The 20,656-nt window shown below is 38.5% G+C and overlaps 2 protein-coding genes across 2 annotated transcripts; one reads left to right on the top strand and one right to left on the bottom strand.

The window, feature by feature from the left end:
• Positions 1–2,915: 2,915 nt before the first annotated feature.
• Positions 2,916–5,114, bottom strand: LOC119079081 (zinc finger protein 354A-like). Its single transcript, XM_037186891.1, has 10 exons — positions 4,968–5,114; positions 4,712–4,906; positions 4,399–4,650; positions 4,243–4,295; positions 4,026–4,182; positions 3,815–3,875; positions 3,648–3,731; positions 3,470–3,553; positions 3,234–3,410; positions 2,916–3,174 (listed from the first exon to the last, which is right to left on the bottom strand). Exons 1-10 carry the CDS (start codon positions 5,031–5,033, stop codon positions 3,077–3,079), a joined length of 1,227 nt encoding a protein of 408 aa, XP_037042786.1. The 5' UTR covers positions 5,034–5,114; the 3' UTR covers positions 2,916–3,076.
• Positions 5,115–15,343: 10,229 nt separating this feature from the next.
• On the top strand, positions 15,344–17,012 carry LOC119078637 (pickpocket protein 28-like). The gene has a single exon (XM_037186232.1). The coding sequence runs from the start codon at positions 15,344–15,346 to the stop codon at positions 16,985–16,987; it is 1,644 nt and encodes a 547-aa protein (XP_037042127.1). The 3' UTR covers positions 16,988–17,012.
• Positions 17,013–20,656: the final 3,644 nt, after the last annotated feature.

Below are 20,656 nucleotides of genomic sequence, written 5' to 3' on the forward strand. Positions count from 1 at the left end.
TTCGAAAATTTGACGAAATTTAACGAAAATCGAAAATTTGACGGAATTCGAAAATTTGACGAAGAAAGTAATTCTCTATCTGCCAATTCAAGAAATATCTCCAAAACCCCAATTGACCCACCCATTTCCAACTTTCGACATTTTTCGCAAATGCCCTTCTTTTCTACTCGTAAAACTCTGAGACTTTGCCGAAGAAAGTAACTCTCTATCTGCCACCATTCAAGAAATACCTCTAAAAACATAATTGACCCACCCATTTCCAACTTTCGACATTTTTCACATATGCCAATGTGTTCTACTCGTAAAACTCTGAGACTTTGCCGAAGAAAGTAAATCTCTATCTCTCATAAGCCAAAAAATATTAGTCCTTTCATCCTACGCTCGAGTAGCTCAAAATTTGGTCACTCTGACCACTCTAGCTCAACCAAATCTGCACCAATTTTTCTAATTATTTTTTTGTTCGATTCGTGTGGCGAATACCTTTCACTTGATGGGTCACACGCCCCTGCAGGTTTCAATACAGCTGAGCTACAGCTGAAAACGCGTTCCCGACCCTCGAAAACCACACTCAGAAACCACTTCGAGGCCAATAAAACAAAATTCTGGTTTTTCCTGGGGTAGTGGCGTATCACATTTTCATTTTTATGCCCACCCTGAGGTTCCTGCAAAATTTCATGGAGATTGGCTGACTAGTTTCCGAGATCGACCGTCGATAGATAGACAGATAGACAGATAGAAACATACAGAGTAAGTTGAAAGATTTTGATTGTTTGGAAAACGTTAATTTGGTGCATTTTCTATCAAAATGACCAACTTCAAAACGGTGTATCTCCGGCAATTTTAAAGCTACATAGTCGAGTGATAGCTCGTTTTGCTCGTATTTGAAGCGCGAATAAGATAGAATAGGATTTGTGGTGATACAGGCCAAAGGAAAGAAACTTAAATTCTCGCCTATATATAGTTGCCGCGTCTCAAAAAAATTTCTTCGTTCTTTTTTTGGAAGTTAGACTGCGTCAAGTCCTCCGCTATCGCTCCGGACATGATTATTCTTAGCTTCTCCCCGAGGCTTGCTTTTAAGAAATTTTCTTGAACCCCTCTGAGTTTCTTCAAAGTTTTCTTTAATAATTTAAGAGTTTTTTTTCAGAAATTAAGGAAAATCTTCATGAAGATGAACCGTAAAGTCTAATTTCAGTTAAAACGTCAAACTCGACTTTCACGCCGATTTTTTTTCGCTACGGGTAAAAGGGCCCTTCTCACAGAAAAAAGGGTGTTGAGGAATTTCGCGCCGTGTGATTCACAATAACCCACAAAGTGACATTTTCCTTATACGAAATGGGTCATTTTGTCAATTATTGTGAATGGCGCGGCGCAAAATTCCTAGCAGCCGAAAAAAGAGGCCCTTATAGACATTTCCCTCCCGGTTAAAAATCCTTATTTTGGCACACATAAAAATGCTGGTGCTGCAGGCGCAAAGGCTGTTGTCCAGAAGTAGCATTTGTATGGTTGTCAGGAAAAATTTGTCGCACATCGATGAGTGTTTTCACTCATTTACAAGCTGCTATTTGTGACACATTTCTTCTTGCGTCTCGAGTCGAATCTGAAAGCATTACCTCCATCGATATCAGATGTTTTATAAGTGGATAAGGGGACTTGCGTCACACTTCCACTGTAAGTGGTTTTTGGGCGATAAAAGTTGCTTTAATAAAAGGTGGCTTTGGTTTGAGACTAAATCAGAAATCAAGTATAGAGTGTTCCATTTCGGAGATGGTTCAAGTTTGTCCCACGGCATCGTCATATAAAAAATACCGAAAGTGAACACGTAACTCATTTTTTGTAAGATGTCCCACGGCATAAAAGTGAACTATATCCGAAATGGAACCCTCTATTAGCTCTCACAACATACATTATTGAATCTGGATTTGCGGTTGATTAAAGCCAGAGCGGTCTTCAATTTACATTGAAATCCAGTTCAATTTCTTTCATTGTTCCATCTTGCCAAAAATCGCACCACAGCACTGCTCCTAGCATGAACACTGAATTGACAAGTGTCAAATTTGGAGGCTTTAGTGATAGGAGCTACTGTTTAGGATTATTGTATTGTATTTAACTCACACGACGAACACCCTGTGCCTTAACCAACTTTGAATGGAAGTGTCGCACCACATCGGATTTTTTTTTGCTAATTCAATAGGGGGAGGTAGTCTGGTTACAAAAATAGCAATAATAAGAAAAACGGCTGGGAGAATTTTTTTTGTGACCACTTTGAAGTCATTTTTCCATACATTTTCATGTATTTTATGAAAATGACAAAAATGTTTTTTTCGCCAAAATACGCATTCACAATTTTTATCATTAAAAAACATTATTTTTAGCAAAAAATTCTTCTACAGTATGCCTCTAAACACTGAGATTTCGTTTATACACCCAATTTATTTTTCATGTCCAGCAGAATTTGATATATCCAAATAGCTGTATAAACGAAATCTCAATGTTTAGATGCATACAGTAGAAGAATTTTTTGCTAAAAATAATGTTTTTTAATGATAAAAATTGTGAATGCGTATTTTGGCGAAAAAAACATTTTTGTCATTTTCATAAAATACATGAAAATGTATGGAAAAATGACTTCAAAGTGGTCGCAAAAAAAATTCTCCCAGCCGTTTTTCTTATTATTGCTATTTTTGTAACCAGTCTACCTCCCCCTATTGAATTAGCAAAAAAAATCCGATGTGGTGCGACACTTCCATTTAAAGTTGGTTAAGGCACACCGTGGAATACAAGTCTTCTATCTGGAGAAACAAAATGTGATTTCATCAGCCTCCGAATACTTTTCTTTGTTCATGCTAGAACCAGTGCTGTGATAGCACACTAGGATTCTAACGTACAGGGCACAGAGAAAAACATCGAACATTTATTCAAAATTTAATTAACTAAGTTGACGACGATCTTACAAGACTAATAAACAAAAACAAAAAAATTAAATAGAAAGCATCAGGTACACGTCGTTCCAATGATGCTCTTAGTCGCTCGATGATTTGTTCGAAATTTTGGAATCGTTTAAAAATACGGATATTTGCTACTCCCTTACGTCACTGTGGACTTTGCGGTGCGTGTGTAACGCGGACCGTTGACGAAAGGTATTATTACACACTTTGCACTCATACGGCTTTTGACCTGCAATTAAATTTTTAGATTTATTTAGCATTCTCCATTTTCGGAGTCGATAAACCAACCGCTGTGAATGTACATGTGCTCCAATAAATTAAACTTCTGCCGAAATGATCGACTGCAGACGTCACACGTAAACGGATTCTCATCTGAAATTCTGTGAGATTCGAACGGCCTCGCACCTTCTAAATAAATTTTTCGGTTTTTGGTATGAATGGTTTGACATTCGTATCGCGTCGGAGCTACAAAACAAATTTTTGGGATTTTAGAGCGCCACAGCGTGAGCTTTGTTCGTTCTCACCAGAATGGACCCTTTGATGCCTCGTTAAACTGGTATTTCGAGTAAAAGCAGCACCACATTCTTCACACTTGTATGGCTTTTCACCTACATACCAAATTCAAAATTTTGATTTTATTGCAGAAATTGTGTTTCGTGCAAAAAGGGAGTCATCAGCGAAACTTCTTCGTCGTATACTTACCAGTGTGCGTTACCAAATGTCGGGACAGGTTACTCTTTAGAAGGAATGTTTTGCTACACTCTGCACAGGAGTGCGTTGCCGATTCTTTGAATTGAGTACAACAGTGGACTTTATTGACTTGCTGGTTTAGCAAAAAAAAAAAAAAAATCTTTGGAAGGAGAACTTACCGCTACGACCATCCTGAGTGTTCTTAAGAAAGGTATCTCTTCTTTTCCGCATGAAAAGTGGCTGGAATAGAGAATGAGAAACGAAATTGAAAAATGTGCGACGCGTTGCAAGTAGATTACGAAATGCATTTTCATCCCTTTTAATTTTCCTGTTCACGCCACCCATTTAAATGGTTTGCCATAACTCATATCGAGACAGGGTCGTACATACCTGGCGCTTCCTCCTTTCCAACGTATCACCCGATTGCTTCATAAAATTGGCTAGCTGTGGAAACGTTTCTTCCGCCAGCTGACATTCCAGTGCAACTTTGGCAGTCGATTCCTTGGAATTGTTTGGCTGATTCACTTCAATGATGTGAACATCGGATCTGAAAATATCCCGAAATTACGACTCTGAACAGATTTGCGAGCATAAGCTCTGTCCATACTCGGAACCATTCGATTCACTAGCGCTATTCTTTCCCTTCCGATCGAGCCGAACCTGTAAACACGAAACGGATGAGTAAATTTTGAGGATAGAAATTTACTCGGTTGGTCGGTGAATGACACGGTCACCTCCTACTTCTGTACAGCTATTCTGTTACCTGCTTCTTTGGTGGTGAACTGTGCAATTGCATCGCATGTTCAGATGCTCGTGGTAATCCTACTGGTAGTTCGTGCTTCTGTTCATTATCCGACGAAACTTTTAGAATTTCTTCATCGCTTCTTTCATCATCACATTGCCGTGCACGTTTGTGCGGTGAACCGCTAACTGCCGTTGTATTGTCTGCTGCAGCCAGTCCAATTTCGACATTTTTCGAAAACTTTGGCTTGAGGGTCGCGTATACTTTGTCAAACTTAAAACAAGGAATGCAACTGATGAGTGTCAGTGATGACAATTCATCGCTCAAAGCTCACCTCTTGCTGAAGTTGTTGTTCTATTGCATCCAACGTTGCGTCGAGTCCTAATTGATTTCCTACTGAGCATTGCAGCTGCTCTCTCAATTTAGAAATAGACTTCTTCTGCTCAAGTAGATCGCTCCATAAAGCATTCAATTCTGTCAGTCGATTTATGAAGACTTCGTCATCTTGCACAATAAACTTTTGTTGTACCTTTAACAGAGAAGGTTCCCATACGAATTGCTGGATTGACGAAATTTCTTTGACATTTTACCTCTTCCTCCAAAGAATCGGAATTAATTTTAGCTCGGGTCCGATTTAGAAATATTTTTCGGGACATTTTTATCGACTGGAAGAACACACAGAAACGAGCGATTGTCGTGGAAGACTACGCAACGAATTTATTACACTGACAAATTGTCAATTTAGACATTCCGCCAAATATTACTCGTGTCCAGAGTGGGGATTATTATTAACCCTCTGCCTGCCGTCAAAAATGTAGACGGAGAGATAGACGGGATGCATTTCCTAACGATCTTTTATGACGAAAGTATTTTTTTTTAATTTCCAGCTAAAACATAGCTAACGCCGACCCGTACGAAACACCAATTCGTATCAAAAGCCTTTAATGTGAAAATCTTCATTTCTCTTACTTCATTTTCTTCTCTGCTGAAAAACTATTCTCCCTTTAAAATCACTTACATTATCCACTCTTTGCCTTGTTATCATATACAATTAAATTGTCGGAGGCAATATAGACAGCCCCGTACGAAGTCAAATTTCATAAATTCCTATTTAAACAGCTATATACCGCTATATTTACCTATATTTCACTGTAAATAAACATGTCACAGAGGAATATGCTATTATATAGCTCAATATAGCTGTATATAGGTATATATATATGTCCCTATATGGAATCCCTGAAACCCCTCACACTTAACACATTATTTCCATGTTAACAGAAACTCTCTAAGCATCATTTTTCCCACTTTATATCACTTTTAATAAAATCCAATATGGCCGCCGGCAGCCATTTTGTTAGGAAACCGAAAATAGTACCGACGCTTTACATTCGTTAATACCTTTCAAACAAAAAAAATATCATGAAATTCGGTCAAAATTTACTCGAGATATTGACAAAATACTCCACGTTCACTGTACGGCCGAGTAGCCAGATAAGAGCTCACTCCAAGAGACCTAGCTCACGCTCCGGAGAACATAATTTCATAAACTTTTTTTTCCCTGATTGGTACGGTCAATACCTATCTAATAAAGCTAAAACGAACGAAATATGTTCAAATTTGGCCGACCTACAAGCAAAAACTGCTTGCCGCCCTGTGCCTGTTTCACACCAAGGGGTCTAACTCACAAGTCGGTCATCCGATTTCCATAAACTTTTTTTTTGTCGATCGGTATTGTAAATATCTTTCATTTGATGTATCATTTACGAGTATAGCGTTTAAATGTCCGGAGATATCTTCGAAAAACCGTAAAGCACTTATTGGGCCCCAGCTCAGGAGGGGTCGATCCAAAATCACTCATCTTCGAACTTAGCCTGTCTTTTGACATTACCAAACGGGGAAAAAAAGAATTTTCAAAATCGGATGCGTTTTACTCAAGTTATCGTGCAGACAGACAGACGGACGGACGGACGGACAGACGGACAGACGGACATTTTTTTCTTGCTGATTTGGCATCTCTGGACAACCACAATAGGTTTCCCCTTACTCAGGGAGTCCAATTCGACGTGTTACAAACGTATGCGTAAACCTATAAGACCCCAGTACTTCGTACGGGTCTAAAAATTTAGCACACCTCCTACTTGTCTTATAGGGAAACCTCTTTTTAGCTTGAAGATAGAAACATGTGTTTGGCAAATAAATTTGTTCAGACAGATCTTTGAATCGCAATTGACAAGAACGATAGCATTTTCATCGTTTAAACCATAGGTCAGTTTTTAGTAGGGCTCTCGATCGAGTGATAGGATTTTTTACCCCAATTTCGAGTACATTTAATTGAAATGTTCCGAAAACCGTGAGGCGGCGGTATTGTTTGCAGCTACCTAACAAAATGGGCTCCAGACGCCATTTTGGATTTTAGTATGGCAAATATATCGGTAAAATCGATATTTGGAGAGTTGTCGTTTATAAACACCTATATCCGGAACAGGTTAGGTTTACCTTAACATGAACATGAACTCAAAATACCTGAGGTTTCACATAAAGTCTGGTCAGGTCAACACAGGAAAATTGACCAGACAGAAAAACCAGGTGGAAATAAACCCCTCGACCCCGTTTTTTATTTTTTATATGCTCCGCCGTATGCGGCACTAACTCTTCGATAATGGTTATTTGTGTACCTGTTTTGGACGATTGATTTTAGGCAATTTCGCGGATTGTAGGCCGAACGAAGTGAGAAGGCCGCAAACCCGAGAAAATTCGAAAAATTGCCCTCATTCTCGGCCCCGAAGCATGAAAAAATCATTTCGCGGTTTCGAAAATATCAACACATGAGCTGCACCATGGAGGGCGTTATTTCTCTATGAAAAAACGAGCATCTAGTGACGAGAGAGAACTCCGTTTTCTCTTCGTTTCCTATTAAACAATAGAAAACATAGCTAACGCCGACCCGTACGAAACACCTATTCGTATCAAAAGCCTTTAATGTGAAACTCTTCATTTCTCTTACTTCATTTTCTTCTCTGCTGAAAAACTATTCTTCCTTTTAAATCACTTACATTATCCACTCTTTGCCTTGTTATCATATACAATTAAATTGCCGGAGGAAATATAGACAGCCCCGTACGAAGTCAAATTTCATAAATTCCTATTTTAACAGCTATATACCGCTATATTTACCTATATTTCACTGTAAATAAACATTTCACAGAGGAATATGCTATTATATAGCTCTATATGCCTGTATATAGCTCAATATAGCTGTATATAGGTATATATAGATGTCCATATATGGAATCCCTGAAACCACTCACACTTAACACATTATTTCCATGTTAACAGAAACTCTCTAAGCATCATTTTTCCCACTTTATATCACTTTTAATAAAATCCAATATGGCCGCCGGCAGCCATTTTGTTAGGAGACCGGAAATAGTACCGACGCTTTACATTTGTTAATACCTTTCAAACAAAAAAAAATTCATGAAATTCGGTCAAAATTTACTCGAGATATTGACAAAATACTCCACGTTCACTGTACGGCCGAGTAGCCAGATAAGAGCTCACTCCAAGAGACCTAGCTCACGCTCCGGAGAACATAATTTCATTTTTTCCCTGATTGGTACGGTCAATACCTATCTAATAAAGCTAAAACGAACGAAATATGTTCAAATTTGGCCGACCTACAAGCAAAAACTGCTTGCCGCCCTGTGCCTGTTTCACACCAAGGGGTCTAATTCACAAGTCGGTCAGGCGATTTCCATAAACTTTTTTTTGTCGATCGGTATTGTAAATATCTTTCATTCGATGTATCATTTACGAGTATAGCGTTTAAATGTCCGGAGATATCTTCGAAAAACCGTAAAGCACTTATTGGGCCCCAGCTCAGGAGGGGTCGATCCAAAATCACTCATCTTCGAACTTAGCCTGTCTTTTGACATTACCAAACGGGGAAAAAAGAATTTTCAAAATCAGATGCGTTTTACTCAAGTTATCGTGCAGACAGACAGACGGACGGACGGACAGACGGACATTTTTTTTTCTTGCTGATTTGGCATCTCTGGACAACCACAATAGGTTTCCCCTTACTCAGGGAGTCCAATTCGACGTGTTACAAACGTATGCGTAAACCTATAAGACCCCAGTACTTCGTACGGGTCTAAAAAGGCGTGGCTTAGCTAAACGGAGTGGTTTTGTTGTAGGTGGAAATCAAGCATAATTGTTTAAGGAGAACGATTTCTGACTAGTTTATAACATAATGGTCTCCAGGTCACACGTCAAAATGATAGAATCACCAAAAAATTTAATTTAAACTGGGCTTACTCTTTTGCCACAGAGACAAGTTAAATTTAGCTGGTGTTTGCTCTCCTTATACACTCTATAGACTGTTGACGGAGAGAGATTTTCGCTCAGTTACATTTAACTGGCCTTGTGGGCAGTGTCATAGTGATATGAACATAGAAAATTCATAACTCACGCCGCGCCGTAAGTGTGCCTCAAATTTGAATTTTAAGTGAACGATTCGATGAAAAGTGAACCGGAAAATACATTACAACGCTTCATTGTATGAAAATGACGCTACGTTAGAAAGACCTACGTTCTTTCCATTTTGAATTTCGACCGCACTTACGGCGTGTGTAGGATATCTAACAACTCTGTTCAATGCATTATTTCACATCAGTATTAAACGAGTGCTCTTACCAATCACACGTCTTATTATTCCCGTCTGTAACCGGATACATTACAGTGGCGCAGTTGGTTATTATAACGAACCGACATAGCGAATTTTATTAAAAACAGTTCACGGCGAACATTAAGGTGAAATTCGGCTATAAGTAATCGGTCAAACAGTGGTACACGGCGTACAAAGTGTTTTTTTTGTGATTTTTTTTTCTGTCTAAAAAAAAGCAAAGACAATACGGTGTAGAATTCGTGGAAGTGAGCGAACATCCATTGAGTTATTGTTTGGTTGTGTTGTATGAAACAGAACAACGATAACATAACAAAGAAGCATCGTGTCATCAGTTGTCGAACACGGCGTTCGATTTTTTTCATCGATAACTGGCGGCTGAAAGAAAGGAAGACATTTCCAGATCCACGGCGGACGAATTTTTTTTTGCAGCCGTTGTCAGTAAATCGACGTACAAGGTGTACACATCACCATTCGTTGTACACGGAGTACAAGCATTTGGTCGAAATAAGTTTGAGAAAAGAAAAATTATTGGAAGACACGACAAGGTCATTCGTTTGCGAGCGTAAGCATTCAACATGCCGAACAATGGAACATTCACCCCATTACCGCAAAAGTTCGATTCAGACAAGAATTGGGAAACGTATGCAGCACAGTTGGATCAACATTTTTTGGCATACGAAGTCACGGATGATAACCGGAAGCGAGCAATGTTGTTATCGACGTTGTCATTGGATGTATTTGACACATTAACAGATTTGTGTTTTCCGGACAAGCCGCAGGCGAAAACATACAAGGAAATTTGTGGCATTATGAAAAATCGTTTCACACCGACCAGATCCATTTTTCATGATCGGCGGACATTTTTTGATGTAAAGCAGAAGCAAGACGAGACAGTCGTAGAATTCGCCACAAGGTTGAAGCAGAGTATCCGGTACTGTAAATTCGAAGATTGTTACAAGATGGTGCTTCGCGACAAATTCGTGGTTGGTCTACTGGAAGGCCCAGTACGCAGCAAAGTTTTCGAAATGGATCCGACAGCTACATTCGAAGCATGTGTTGAGACAGCGATCAAGAAGGAGTCAATCAATACGAAGGGCACTGAAGATCAGTCGGATTAAATTAATTAAAGTTTTGCAATCCAATAATTAATTTCAAAATTTTCCTTTTGATTTTTGCTACAATTTTTTTGAGTTTTTTTTAGTATGGAAAGTTTTCTTTTGGATTAATTTTTTTTTGTTAAGGAGGGAGTATTGTAGGATATCTAACAACTCTGTTCAATGCATTATTTCACATCAGTATTAAACGAGTGCTCTTACCAATCACACGTCTTATTATTCCCGTCTGTAACCGGATACATTACAGCGTGAAAATTAGAACTTTGATTTCTGATTTACGGTGGCGCCAGAGTCGTCCGTTTTGCCTCCGTGTACATGACAGTTGCCGTATTAAACAATGTGCTCCACCATGGGAACCCATCATAAACTTGATAAATCGCTTAAAATCCTTGAGTTTTACTCTGGAAAAATTGTAGATCATGGAATTTTAGGAACCATGGAATCATTTACCTCGATAATCTTAAAAGTCCAGGAGAGAGGAAATAAAACCACCTACTCTGCAGTCGATCCAGTCCTTCGATTCAGCTCAAATTAACTCTGTACAAATGCGTGATTATTGCGAAAATGACATATGACCAGAATGGAATGGCGCATTCTTCTTCTTCTTCTTTTTCAGCCTGTTTCTATCCACTGCTGGATGTAGGCCTCTCCAACTTCTTTCCATTTCGTACGATCCATTGCCATTTGCTGCCAGTTTGTACCTGCAATATTCTTAATTCCGTTTGTCCATCTCTCTGGTGGTCTACCTATAGCTCGTCTTTTATATGGTCGCCAGTTCATGATCTTTTTGGTCCAACGTTCGTCTGTCCTTCTTGCAATATGTCCCGCCCAGCTCCATTTCAGAGATGCTATTCTTTCCATGACATCAACGACCCTGGTTTGTTGTCGAATCCATTGATTCGTCATTCTGTCTCTGAGTGTTATTCCGAGCATACTCCGTTCCATGGCTCTTTGTGTCACTCTCAATTTATCTTCGGATGCTTTTGTTAAAGTTAACGTTTCCGCTCCATAAGTGAGCACTGGAAGGACACAAGTGTCGAAAACTTTGCGTTTCAGACTATTATTCATTTTGCTTTTGAAAATTAGTCTGAGTTTTCCGAACGCTGCCCATGCAAGACCAATCCTACGTCTAATTTCTGCAGTTTGGTTGTCCAGACCTAACTTCAGTTTATGTCCTAGATATACATAGCTGTCGACTCGTTCAATGACAGTGTCACCAATTTTGATTTCTCTATCGTCCCCGATGTTGGTCATGACTTTTGTTTTCGATAAGTTCATCTTGAGGCCAACTTTGCTCGCCTCTTCACTTAACTGTTGTAGCATAAGCTGAGCCTGACCTAGATTCGCTGCTATCGGTACAATGTCATCAGCGAAGCGGAGATTGCTCAGGTACTCTCCATTTATCTTTATTCCCATTTTACTCCAGTTTAACTTTCTAAAAATACTCTGCAGAATCGCCGTGAATAATTTCGGTGAAATGGTGTCACCCTGCCTTACACCTCGGCCAATTCTGAATTTCTCCGTGCTCTTATGAAGTTTTATACATGAAGTAGCATTTTTGTACACATATCGAATTGTGTTGGAGTACCTTGAGTCTACTCTACATTCGTCTAATGCGTCCAATATCGACCATGTTTCCACTGAATCGAAAGCTTTTTCGAAGTCTATGAATAGCAAGACTATGTCGATGTTGTATTCACGACACTTCTCAATAAGCGTTCTCATCACCTGCAAATGGTCGTTTGTGCTGAAACCAGATCTGAAAGCAGCTTGTTCAACAGGTTGGTAGAAGTCGAACTTGTTAGTGTTCCTCTTCGTAATGATTTTCATAAACAACTTGTAGAGTGTTGAAAATAGGCTTATCGGTCGGTAATTTTCCAGCTTTGTTATGTCTCCTTTTTTATGCAGCAATGTAATTACCGCATTTTCCCAGGCTTCTGGTACTTCTTCCCATTGGAGACATTGATTAAACAAAGCCGTGATTGCCTTTAATAATGAGTCTCCACCTAGTTTAATGGCTTCCACTGGAACACCATCTTCTCCGGGAGACTTTTTGTTTTTCATCTCGGCTACTGCAGCTTTGACTTCATCAACAGTTATGTCGGGCATATCCTCCGATCCCACGTTTCTTATTATTGGTTTCTTCCGTTGGGCTCTGTCTTGCTGAAGAAAACAAATTCTCATAAAATTCTGTTGCAATGTTTAATATCGCATTTCGATCCATTTGGATCGTTCCTGTTTTGTCTCGTAATTTGAAGATTTCTTTTTTGGCGTTTGTCATTTTTCTCCGTAGGACTTTCATATTGCAGTTAGCTTCAATTATGTTTTGACGCTTCAATTATGGCGCATGAAGGTCGTCAACAAACCAGTTTTGCAGGGACACAAAATACGCCACTTTTCCAATGGGACCCAAAACAAACTTTCGAGTACGCACATACATGTGTCACAATTTAGGGACTTTTCGACGTCTGACATACGAGTGTTAATGCTACGAGGTAGTGCTATGATATTGTCTGCGTTTTTTGTTGTTGGAGAAATTATGAATCTTTTTTTACCATTAAATTCAATTGTGGAAGTGATGATGAATCGTTGAAAAATCTGTTGATCGAAAGAAAATTCTGTGGACAGCTATGTGGCCACTTCTAAGGAATAAGGTTCATTTTTATGTTTGTTGGTTTTTTCGTTAAACCAACCCACTTCAAGCATGGTACACTTAATAGAGTGCTGAAACTGGACAGTGTATAGGTAAAATTTCATATAAAACAGTGCTCTATTTGGTAGCTGTCGATGATCACTTTTGCTTGGAGTGCGTTAGTTAAACTTCAAATTTGTTGGGTCGAAGCTATTTTTTCCTAATAAAAGAAGTTCTAATGTACTTGGGAGCTGCCACAGCACTGCTTCTAGCTTGAACGTAGAAAATAGGAGCACTGCTGTGGAGTTGCACATTATTTATCTTAAAACATTTCTTTGTTATACATAAGTAAACTTTCAAATTGTTGCGTTGCGAAATTAACAAAATTTTAATCACTCCTTCGACATTGAGAACGGATGCAAAAATCGTTACATTAATTTTGTCATTTCTTTAAACGCTCTTTCAAACCATAAATTATATGAACAGGTCATATAATGTTGTCGTTTTGTAGATTTCCCATTTGGATTACTGAATATGCTTACTTTACAAAAAATAACCCCACGAAGTTCCACCAGTTGAACATCTCATTTTTTGTATTATATGCTGTTGTTGCATGTTCCATCTTTCAATATGTAAGACCACGCGCAAAGGAACGATATCAAAAGTACTACTAATAAAATACGGCGGCCACTAAGATTTTCCCGTAAAAGTTGGTCGGTCCCATCATCGGTTGGTCGTAGTAAAAACTGGTGATTCAAAAATTCATCTTTTTATGCATGTACAAGTACATCGTCTTTAAATCGTCATTTCTTGTTCAATGCAAGGCTGTAAACTTTGGGGCCCAAAGTTTACAGCCTTGCTTCAATGAGCGGAAACTGATCGTAGCTGTTGACGGACGACGACATGGCAGCGACTTTCTGAAGAAACGGAGTTTTCCTCAAGAAATGACGCGTAGTCAGGAACTCATAATTTCTTGGGAACTCACAATTTCTTCAGGAACACACCAATTCTTCTGAAACTCAACATTTTTTCAGAAACCTACCATTTCTTTAGGAAGTGTCGACTGTCAACAGCTAATATAAGAATAGTTATTTGTTTACAGAGTGGAGAAACTAGATAATTTCAACAAGAACGATGTTTGTGGCGAGGTGAAGACACCGTTTTCCATGTGTGTGAGGTGAGATTTACCGTTTTTCTCCACGAAACAAAAACATCAATTAACCATACCATTTTTGGAAAGCTTAGTTACAGTTCAAGTTCTCCTGACAGGAAAGAAAGTGCTGCACTTTTCTCACTAGAAATGTCATTCGACCGATCGTCAATAAGACGCAATTTTCTTATGATCTATTCAGGAGAAAAAATAAGGTCACTCCGCACATATGAAAAACTACTTTTTCGGCCGTACATCGGGAAAAACATTTTTTAACAACTCAAGTGCGATAAGAAGATGGTGTTTTCTTGGTGCTCTCTCAGATGATAGTGCTGGTGAGAAAATTTTTGTTTTATCCCCTCCATGGGGTGAATAAGACTTTTTTTTGTCTTTGTAACTGTCAATTTGTTTTGATTTTGAAAATGGTAAAACAAATTGATGTGTTTGTTCCGTGGATAAAATCGGTTATTACACAGCCCTGCTTCTAGCATGAACATAGAAAATATTCGGAGGCTGATGAAATCACAGTGGGCACTGTGTTTCTGTTGTACAGATAGATGACTTGCTTTCATTGTAAGCGGTAGCTCGTATCACTAAAGCCTCCAAATTTGACACTTGTCAATTCAGTGTTCATGCTAGTAGCAGTGCTGTGGTTATTCACATCACGAACGGTGAACGGATGAAAAATGATGTGTTCATCTCGGGAAGAAATTGAAAATGCCAGCTCAAGCGAATTGAGGCCAGAGCAAGGCTCTTATTGAAATTTACTATTTTTTATACTTGGTAAACAAATGACCATTTAACAGTAATGTTAAAGAAAGAGGTAAAGGTAAACTGCGATCAAAAAAACAACTTTCTTAGATAACGGTGAGTTCGGACTTCCCTAAGAATTTGAATTCACCGTTTCTTCTCCGATACTCGTGTCGCCTCGTTGAATTTTCGTGACAGATGGGAGTGGGTCTAAATCTCCTCCAAAAAACTTGAATTCAAAAAGATTTGCATGTCTTCCACGGTAAATTTTCTTGTACTTGATATACCAAGTATCCCAGAAGTTGACAGTTCCGCGAAGTGTCTCCATAATGTAGAAATGTTTAATGGTTGAACCCCTCATATCCGTTTCCGTTTTAACATATTAAACGCAAGCTTCTTTGCTGTTTGATATATTGCCACCCTACTTCGTCTCGTCCTTGAAACAGGGTATGTTAAGTAGTTACAGTATCATTGCACCGACTGTATGTATATCCAATGAAGGTATTTATAATGTTCGAATACAATTATATTCAGTTCTCACAGAGCATTCAAAGGATGCACTAGCATCATATGCTTACTATTATCCGTTCGACTCATACCATTTGTGAAAGTTAAAAAAAAGTTGGAAAATGAAGTCTTTTTGTGACGGAGTGACCGGATATGGTAAACAATTTCCGCAAAAAGTGAATGCTAAACCAAATCAAATTGAAAACTTAGAAATGGGCGACAATTCCAATATAAAACAGGACGACAATAAGATCGGTCTTCTCAGTGAGGTATGGCATGAATTTGCCCGGTATTGCGAAAACAGCACCATCCATGGCGTAAAATATCTGGGAAGGAAAAATGTGCATTGGTCCGAACGAATTTGGTGGATACTTTCCTTTGCCATTGCGGCAGTGATATGCATTTCGTGCATAAACAAAATGTATCTGAAAATAACACCGACCACCATCACTTTCGATGACAATTACACGCCAATATCCGAGATCCCGTTTCCAACTGTAACCATTTGTAATCCGTTTACGGTGGACACTGGAGTTCTCAACTATTCCGGCATAAATCAACAGATTTTGGATTCGAACTACACGAATTCGTTGAGCCGGAAGGTGATTCAGCAAATGTATTCGGCAAGCTTATTTTGCCGCAATGGCACAACGATACGCGAATACATAAAACGGAATAATGAAACGATTGACCGGGACATTTGGCCATACTTAAAACAAATATCTCCCGGAATAGGAATGCGTGAGTGTAAATTGTCGCGAAGAGATATTTATTGTCCTGACCTCTTCACCAAGGTCCTAACATTTTACGGAACGTGTTACACATTCAACCATTTGAGTTCAGAGGAGGTTTATCATGAAAAAGAGCTGGCCGATGATTTTCCAAAATTTAAGAAAAATTTAATCGAAAAGTCTAACTCGACGTGGCCGCATAAGAAGTTCACGAATTTCCACGACAATCCGGACATCATTTTCGACCTACGAATATTTCAAACAGACAACGATCCCAGCTGTAACCTCTATCCGAGAGATCTTCTTCTATTCATTCATCCGGCCGAAGATCAGGATGCGTCCAAGGAAATATCCGTACCGTTGGACCATATATCACGCGTAAATTTACGACCGAATAAAATCACAACCGATCAAAATTTGATAAATGCACTGTCGAAAGAGGAACGGAAATGCGTCAACATCAACGACCCAATGGAGACGAACCTAACATTTTTCCGCAAATATTCGCAAAAGAATTGTTACTACGAAAAGTTTGTGCGCCGATTGATTTCGGACTGTAGATGCGCATTTTTTTGGATGCCACGATGGAACGAGACAGAACTGTGTAACTGGGAATCGCATCGTGATTGTTGGTCGTCGGTTGACCAAAGTTTCGTCCATGGATCCGCCGAATGCCTGCCAGCTTGTAATTCGTTTACTTACGATGCCACAATGATTACACACAATGAAAATATCAGCTCAGCAGATGGAAGACTGGTTAAAATTGCAATCTTTTTCGATGATCATCAGTACTTGTTCATGAGGCGATCGGAAATTTATGGACCGCTCACTTTTTACGCTGGCTGTGCGGGCATTTTGAGTTTATTTATGGGTGCATCGTTTCTTAGTGTCAGTGAAATATTGTATTTCGTTGCGCTTCGACCGTGCTGGAATCGACGACAAAGGAAAACGGAAACGTTACAACAACGTGACGAGTTGAAAGAAAGTTTGAAAATAACAATAACTATGAAGCCTCACTTGGAGCAGCAAACCTAACTTATCTCACATACGACGAAGGACGGAGTGATGAATGCTAAAACGACACACGGACACCTCTCACTGTAACATTATCTTTAACTGTTCACGCTACTAATGCTATTAATGTGCAAAACGCAAGGCGCTAGTAACAGACTGCCATTTGAAGAATATGAATGAGTATTTCTATATACAGAAATAAGACATGTCCAATTATAACGAATTATAAGAAAAATGAAATTGCGTTGATTTAGCTACATTTTCAATAGGCTGACGACGTTTCTTTGTTCTAAAGTATCAAAAAACAGACGTCCCACTGATTTTCGGGGTGTCCAACATAAAACAAGTCGGACATTTTTCTTGAAAAAGTCGGACAAAATCGGACATATTTTCGCTAAAAAGTCGGACTAAATCGGACATTTTCTAAGGAAAAGTACCTGTATTTTTTCAATAAAGTACAAAATCGGACAATTTCTCGTCGATAAATCGCAAAGTATACATATAAACATACTGAAGGTAATGCAAATGCTCAGCGGATCACACATTTTACGGAACCTAAGTTTCGGGTGAATATAAGACGCGTTATGTTGCTTGCGTGATGTTTGGAGTTTTTGTGTTGAGTATAAAGATGCAGCCTAGGGCCAACATTATAAAAATTATATTCACCCGAAAGAAGGGTTCCGTGAGTTTTTGTGTATTTGCATTACCTTCAGTATGTTTATATACTTTGGATAAATCGTACTTATAAATTGAATTTAGAGGCGTCAGGAATGAAGCTCATCTAAAAGATAAAAAACACCTCTAGCGAGTTTGCTTCGCTGCAAAAACTCTTCATTAGATCCTGCTTCGGGTCTATATCGCAGGCTTTTTAAAGACTATTTTGGATTTCTGTCTGAACTTTATGGACATTTTAACAGATGCATGTCACTTCCTGAAGTCTTATTACTCAATCATGGTTCAACAACCTCCCTGTCTACCTACAACTTATAACTTAGATGTAACAAGTCAGAAGGAATATAAATAACTTATAAATTCGATTGTCTGTTGATTGTAAGTTAACTTATACAAAATTGTAAATATGTGAGTAAACCTCCATGGTACCTCTATGTGGTCAACATAACAAGTCAATACAGTAATATATTTACTGCCTTAATTTTATAGTTACATGTACAATGTGACAATTTGTAAACAACTAAATGCGAGCGGAGCGAGCGAATTTTTTCGAGTTTGCATCAGAAGCATTTAATGTTACTAACGAATTTTATCTTGAAGAAAAAGTTTCATAAATTTTTATTTTTGAAGAGAAGTCGGACAAAGTTGGACAATTTTTTATGAAAAAGTCGGACAAGTCGGACAAATCGTACAAGGTCGGACAAATGTTGAAAAAGTCGGACAAATCGGACATGTGGGACGTCTGTCAAAAAACCACTATTGACACAGTCAGACTATTCGAAACGAAATTTCATTTTTCTTATAATTGGCTATGTACCGTTTCTGATATGGCAACACATGAAATTATGCGAAACCATTGTTTTTCTAGGAGGGGAATTGGCCGATATACTACTTGCAAACATTCCAAGCCACGAAAACGATCTTTTGCTCTTCAATGGATACGAAGGCGGAGCTAAATATCTTTTTGCTTTTTTGTTTTGTCTCTTTCCTATCATAACACGCGTAATAGATATTTACATCACAAGGAAAAGTCGAAAAGGCACGTTTTTGAGTGAAGTTGATCCGAGGCGAAGCCGAGTTACGTACAATGTTATACATGCTGAGGGCACCGAAAACGAACGGTTTTCGGTGCAGAAGCATGAAAATACAATTTTCTACATCACAGGAAGAACCACTCAATTCCAGTGTGTTGGAATTCATACATCGAGAGAATTATTTTTGCTTACGTATCCATTAGGGTAGGGTTCCGATTTTTCATTTTTGAAATCAAAAAAATCAAAATCAAAAAAGAGGACAAAAAGAGGACGCCTTCACATTCAAAAAAGAGGACGAAAAGTGAATTTCTGACGCGGAATTACAGCGACTGTACATGCACTTTGTGCAACTATTGTGTAATTTACACCACAGTTCATGCTGAAAACAAAAAAATCAAAAATGCTTTGTGCAATATGCATTGAAATCTTCCTGATATTCTTTTGGATTCCTTCTCAGTGATAGCATCCACTTCATATTACCTGAAAACAGACTTCGTTTTACCTTATCCTTGCGTGATCTTTGGTATCTCACACAATGCTACAGTGTCCTTGTAAAATGACTAACTTTTAATTTAATGTATGGTAAAGAATGCGAGTGGAGCGAGCTAAAAAATTTTTTGTGATGAAGAGTTCGTTGTATTACCTTTCAGATATTATACGACAAAGAAGATTATTAGTTAATGCCGCCCAACGAAAATTTTTCTTCTTTAGGTATGAGCTGCATCAAATTTACTTAAAAAAGAAGAAGACATGAAAAAAAGAGGACAAAGAGGACGTCTTCTTCAAAAAAGTGATGTTCTTAGAATTTTTGTAAAAAAGAAGAACGAGACGAAAAAAGAGGATATGTCCTCTAAAAAGAGGACGAATAGGAACCCTACATTAGGGACCCTAATTTAGGGTGGTTCAAATTTTTGTATCGACTTTTTCAGTAATCATAGGAATTCTGAAAGGCCATGGCCAGAAACTAAGATTGACAGACACAAAAATCAATAACCGACCGCTTGTTGCATACTTTGGACTCAAGTGAATACATTAAGACCATTCAAGAACAAAAATTCAATTAAATGACAATTTGACAGGTCTACATTTAGCACCTTTTTCACATTTTGATTTTGCGCTAACCCAAAAAGCGACCGATTTTTTGTGTCAATCTTAGTTTCTGGCCCTACCCTTTCAGAATTTCTATGGTTACCCAAAAAAGTCGAACAAAGTGCTTTTTGAATCACCCTAGATCCATCCATGTGTTGCCTCCAGGGCTAACTATTCTAAATAAATAATTCTTCCGGTACACGAATTCCCACTTATTCAGAAATTTCGTGTTTCCCTCAATGCAGCACTGAATAGAGTACTGAAACGGGACAGTGTATCGAACAAATTTTGGCACTGTAAGAAAATCTGGAAACATTTTTCATACAAAATGGTACTCTAATTTGTCAGCTGTCACTCAAGGCACTTTTGCTTGAAGTGCGTTGCTACATGTGATGTGAATATCTATTTTAGGTATAGGGGATACCTGTTCAACTCTTAAATGCTATGCCAATAAATCAAAAATGTTTAAAAACGAACTTTTATTTTGTGCTCCAACCTGAAGCTGCTTTTGAGCGAAATGACAGCTAAAGCTCGAAAGGATGAGATAATTAAAACCAGGGCCGTAGCCAGCTCTTAAGCGAACAGCTGGGTCAACCAAATACCTAACTAAGTCAGACCATCTCGGTATGATCATGCACAAAACTTGTTCAAAAACACTCAATGCACCAAAACTGGCACATTGTCTCTAGGTGTTGAGCTATTGAGCCTGTAAACTTGATGACGTTTCCTTATAAAAAATTGTGTGGCATTCACGTATTATAATCCTGATAATCCTGACGCGACGCGTCAATGAGTGCTTTACAATGATGTAATGATGTCATACTAAGTAACTTACAATACTTGTTTTGGTGATGGAGGATGTCATCCACTACAACCAATAAAAATGGAAAAACAA

Source organism: Bradysia coprophila, unplaced genomic scaffold (genome assembly GCF_014529535.1).
Source record: "Bradysia coprophila strain Holo2 unplaced genomic scaffold, BU_Bcop_v1 contig_297, whole genome shotgun sequence".
In the NCBI taxonomy this organism is placed as follows: domain Eukaryota; kingdom Metazoa; phylum Arthropoda; class Insecta; order Diptera; family Sciaridae; genus Bradysia; species Bradysia coprophila.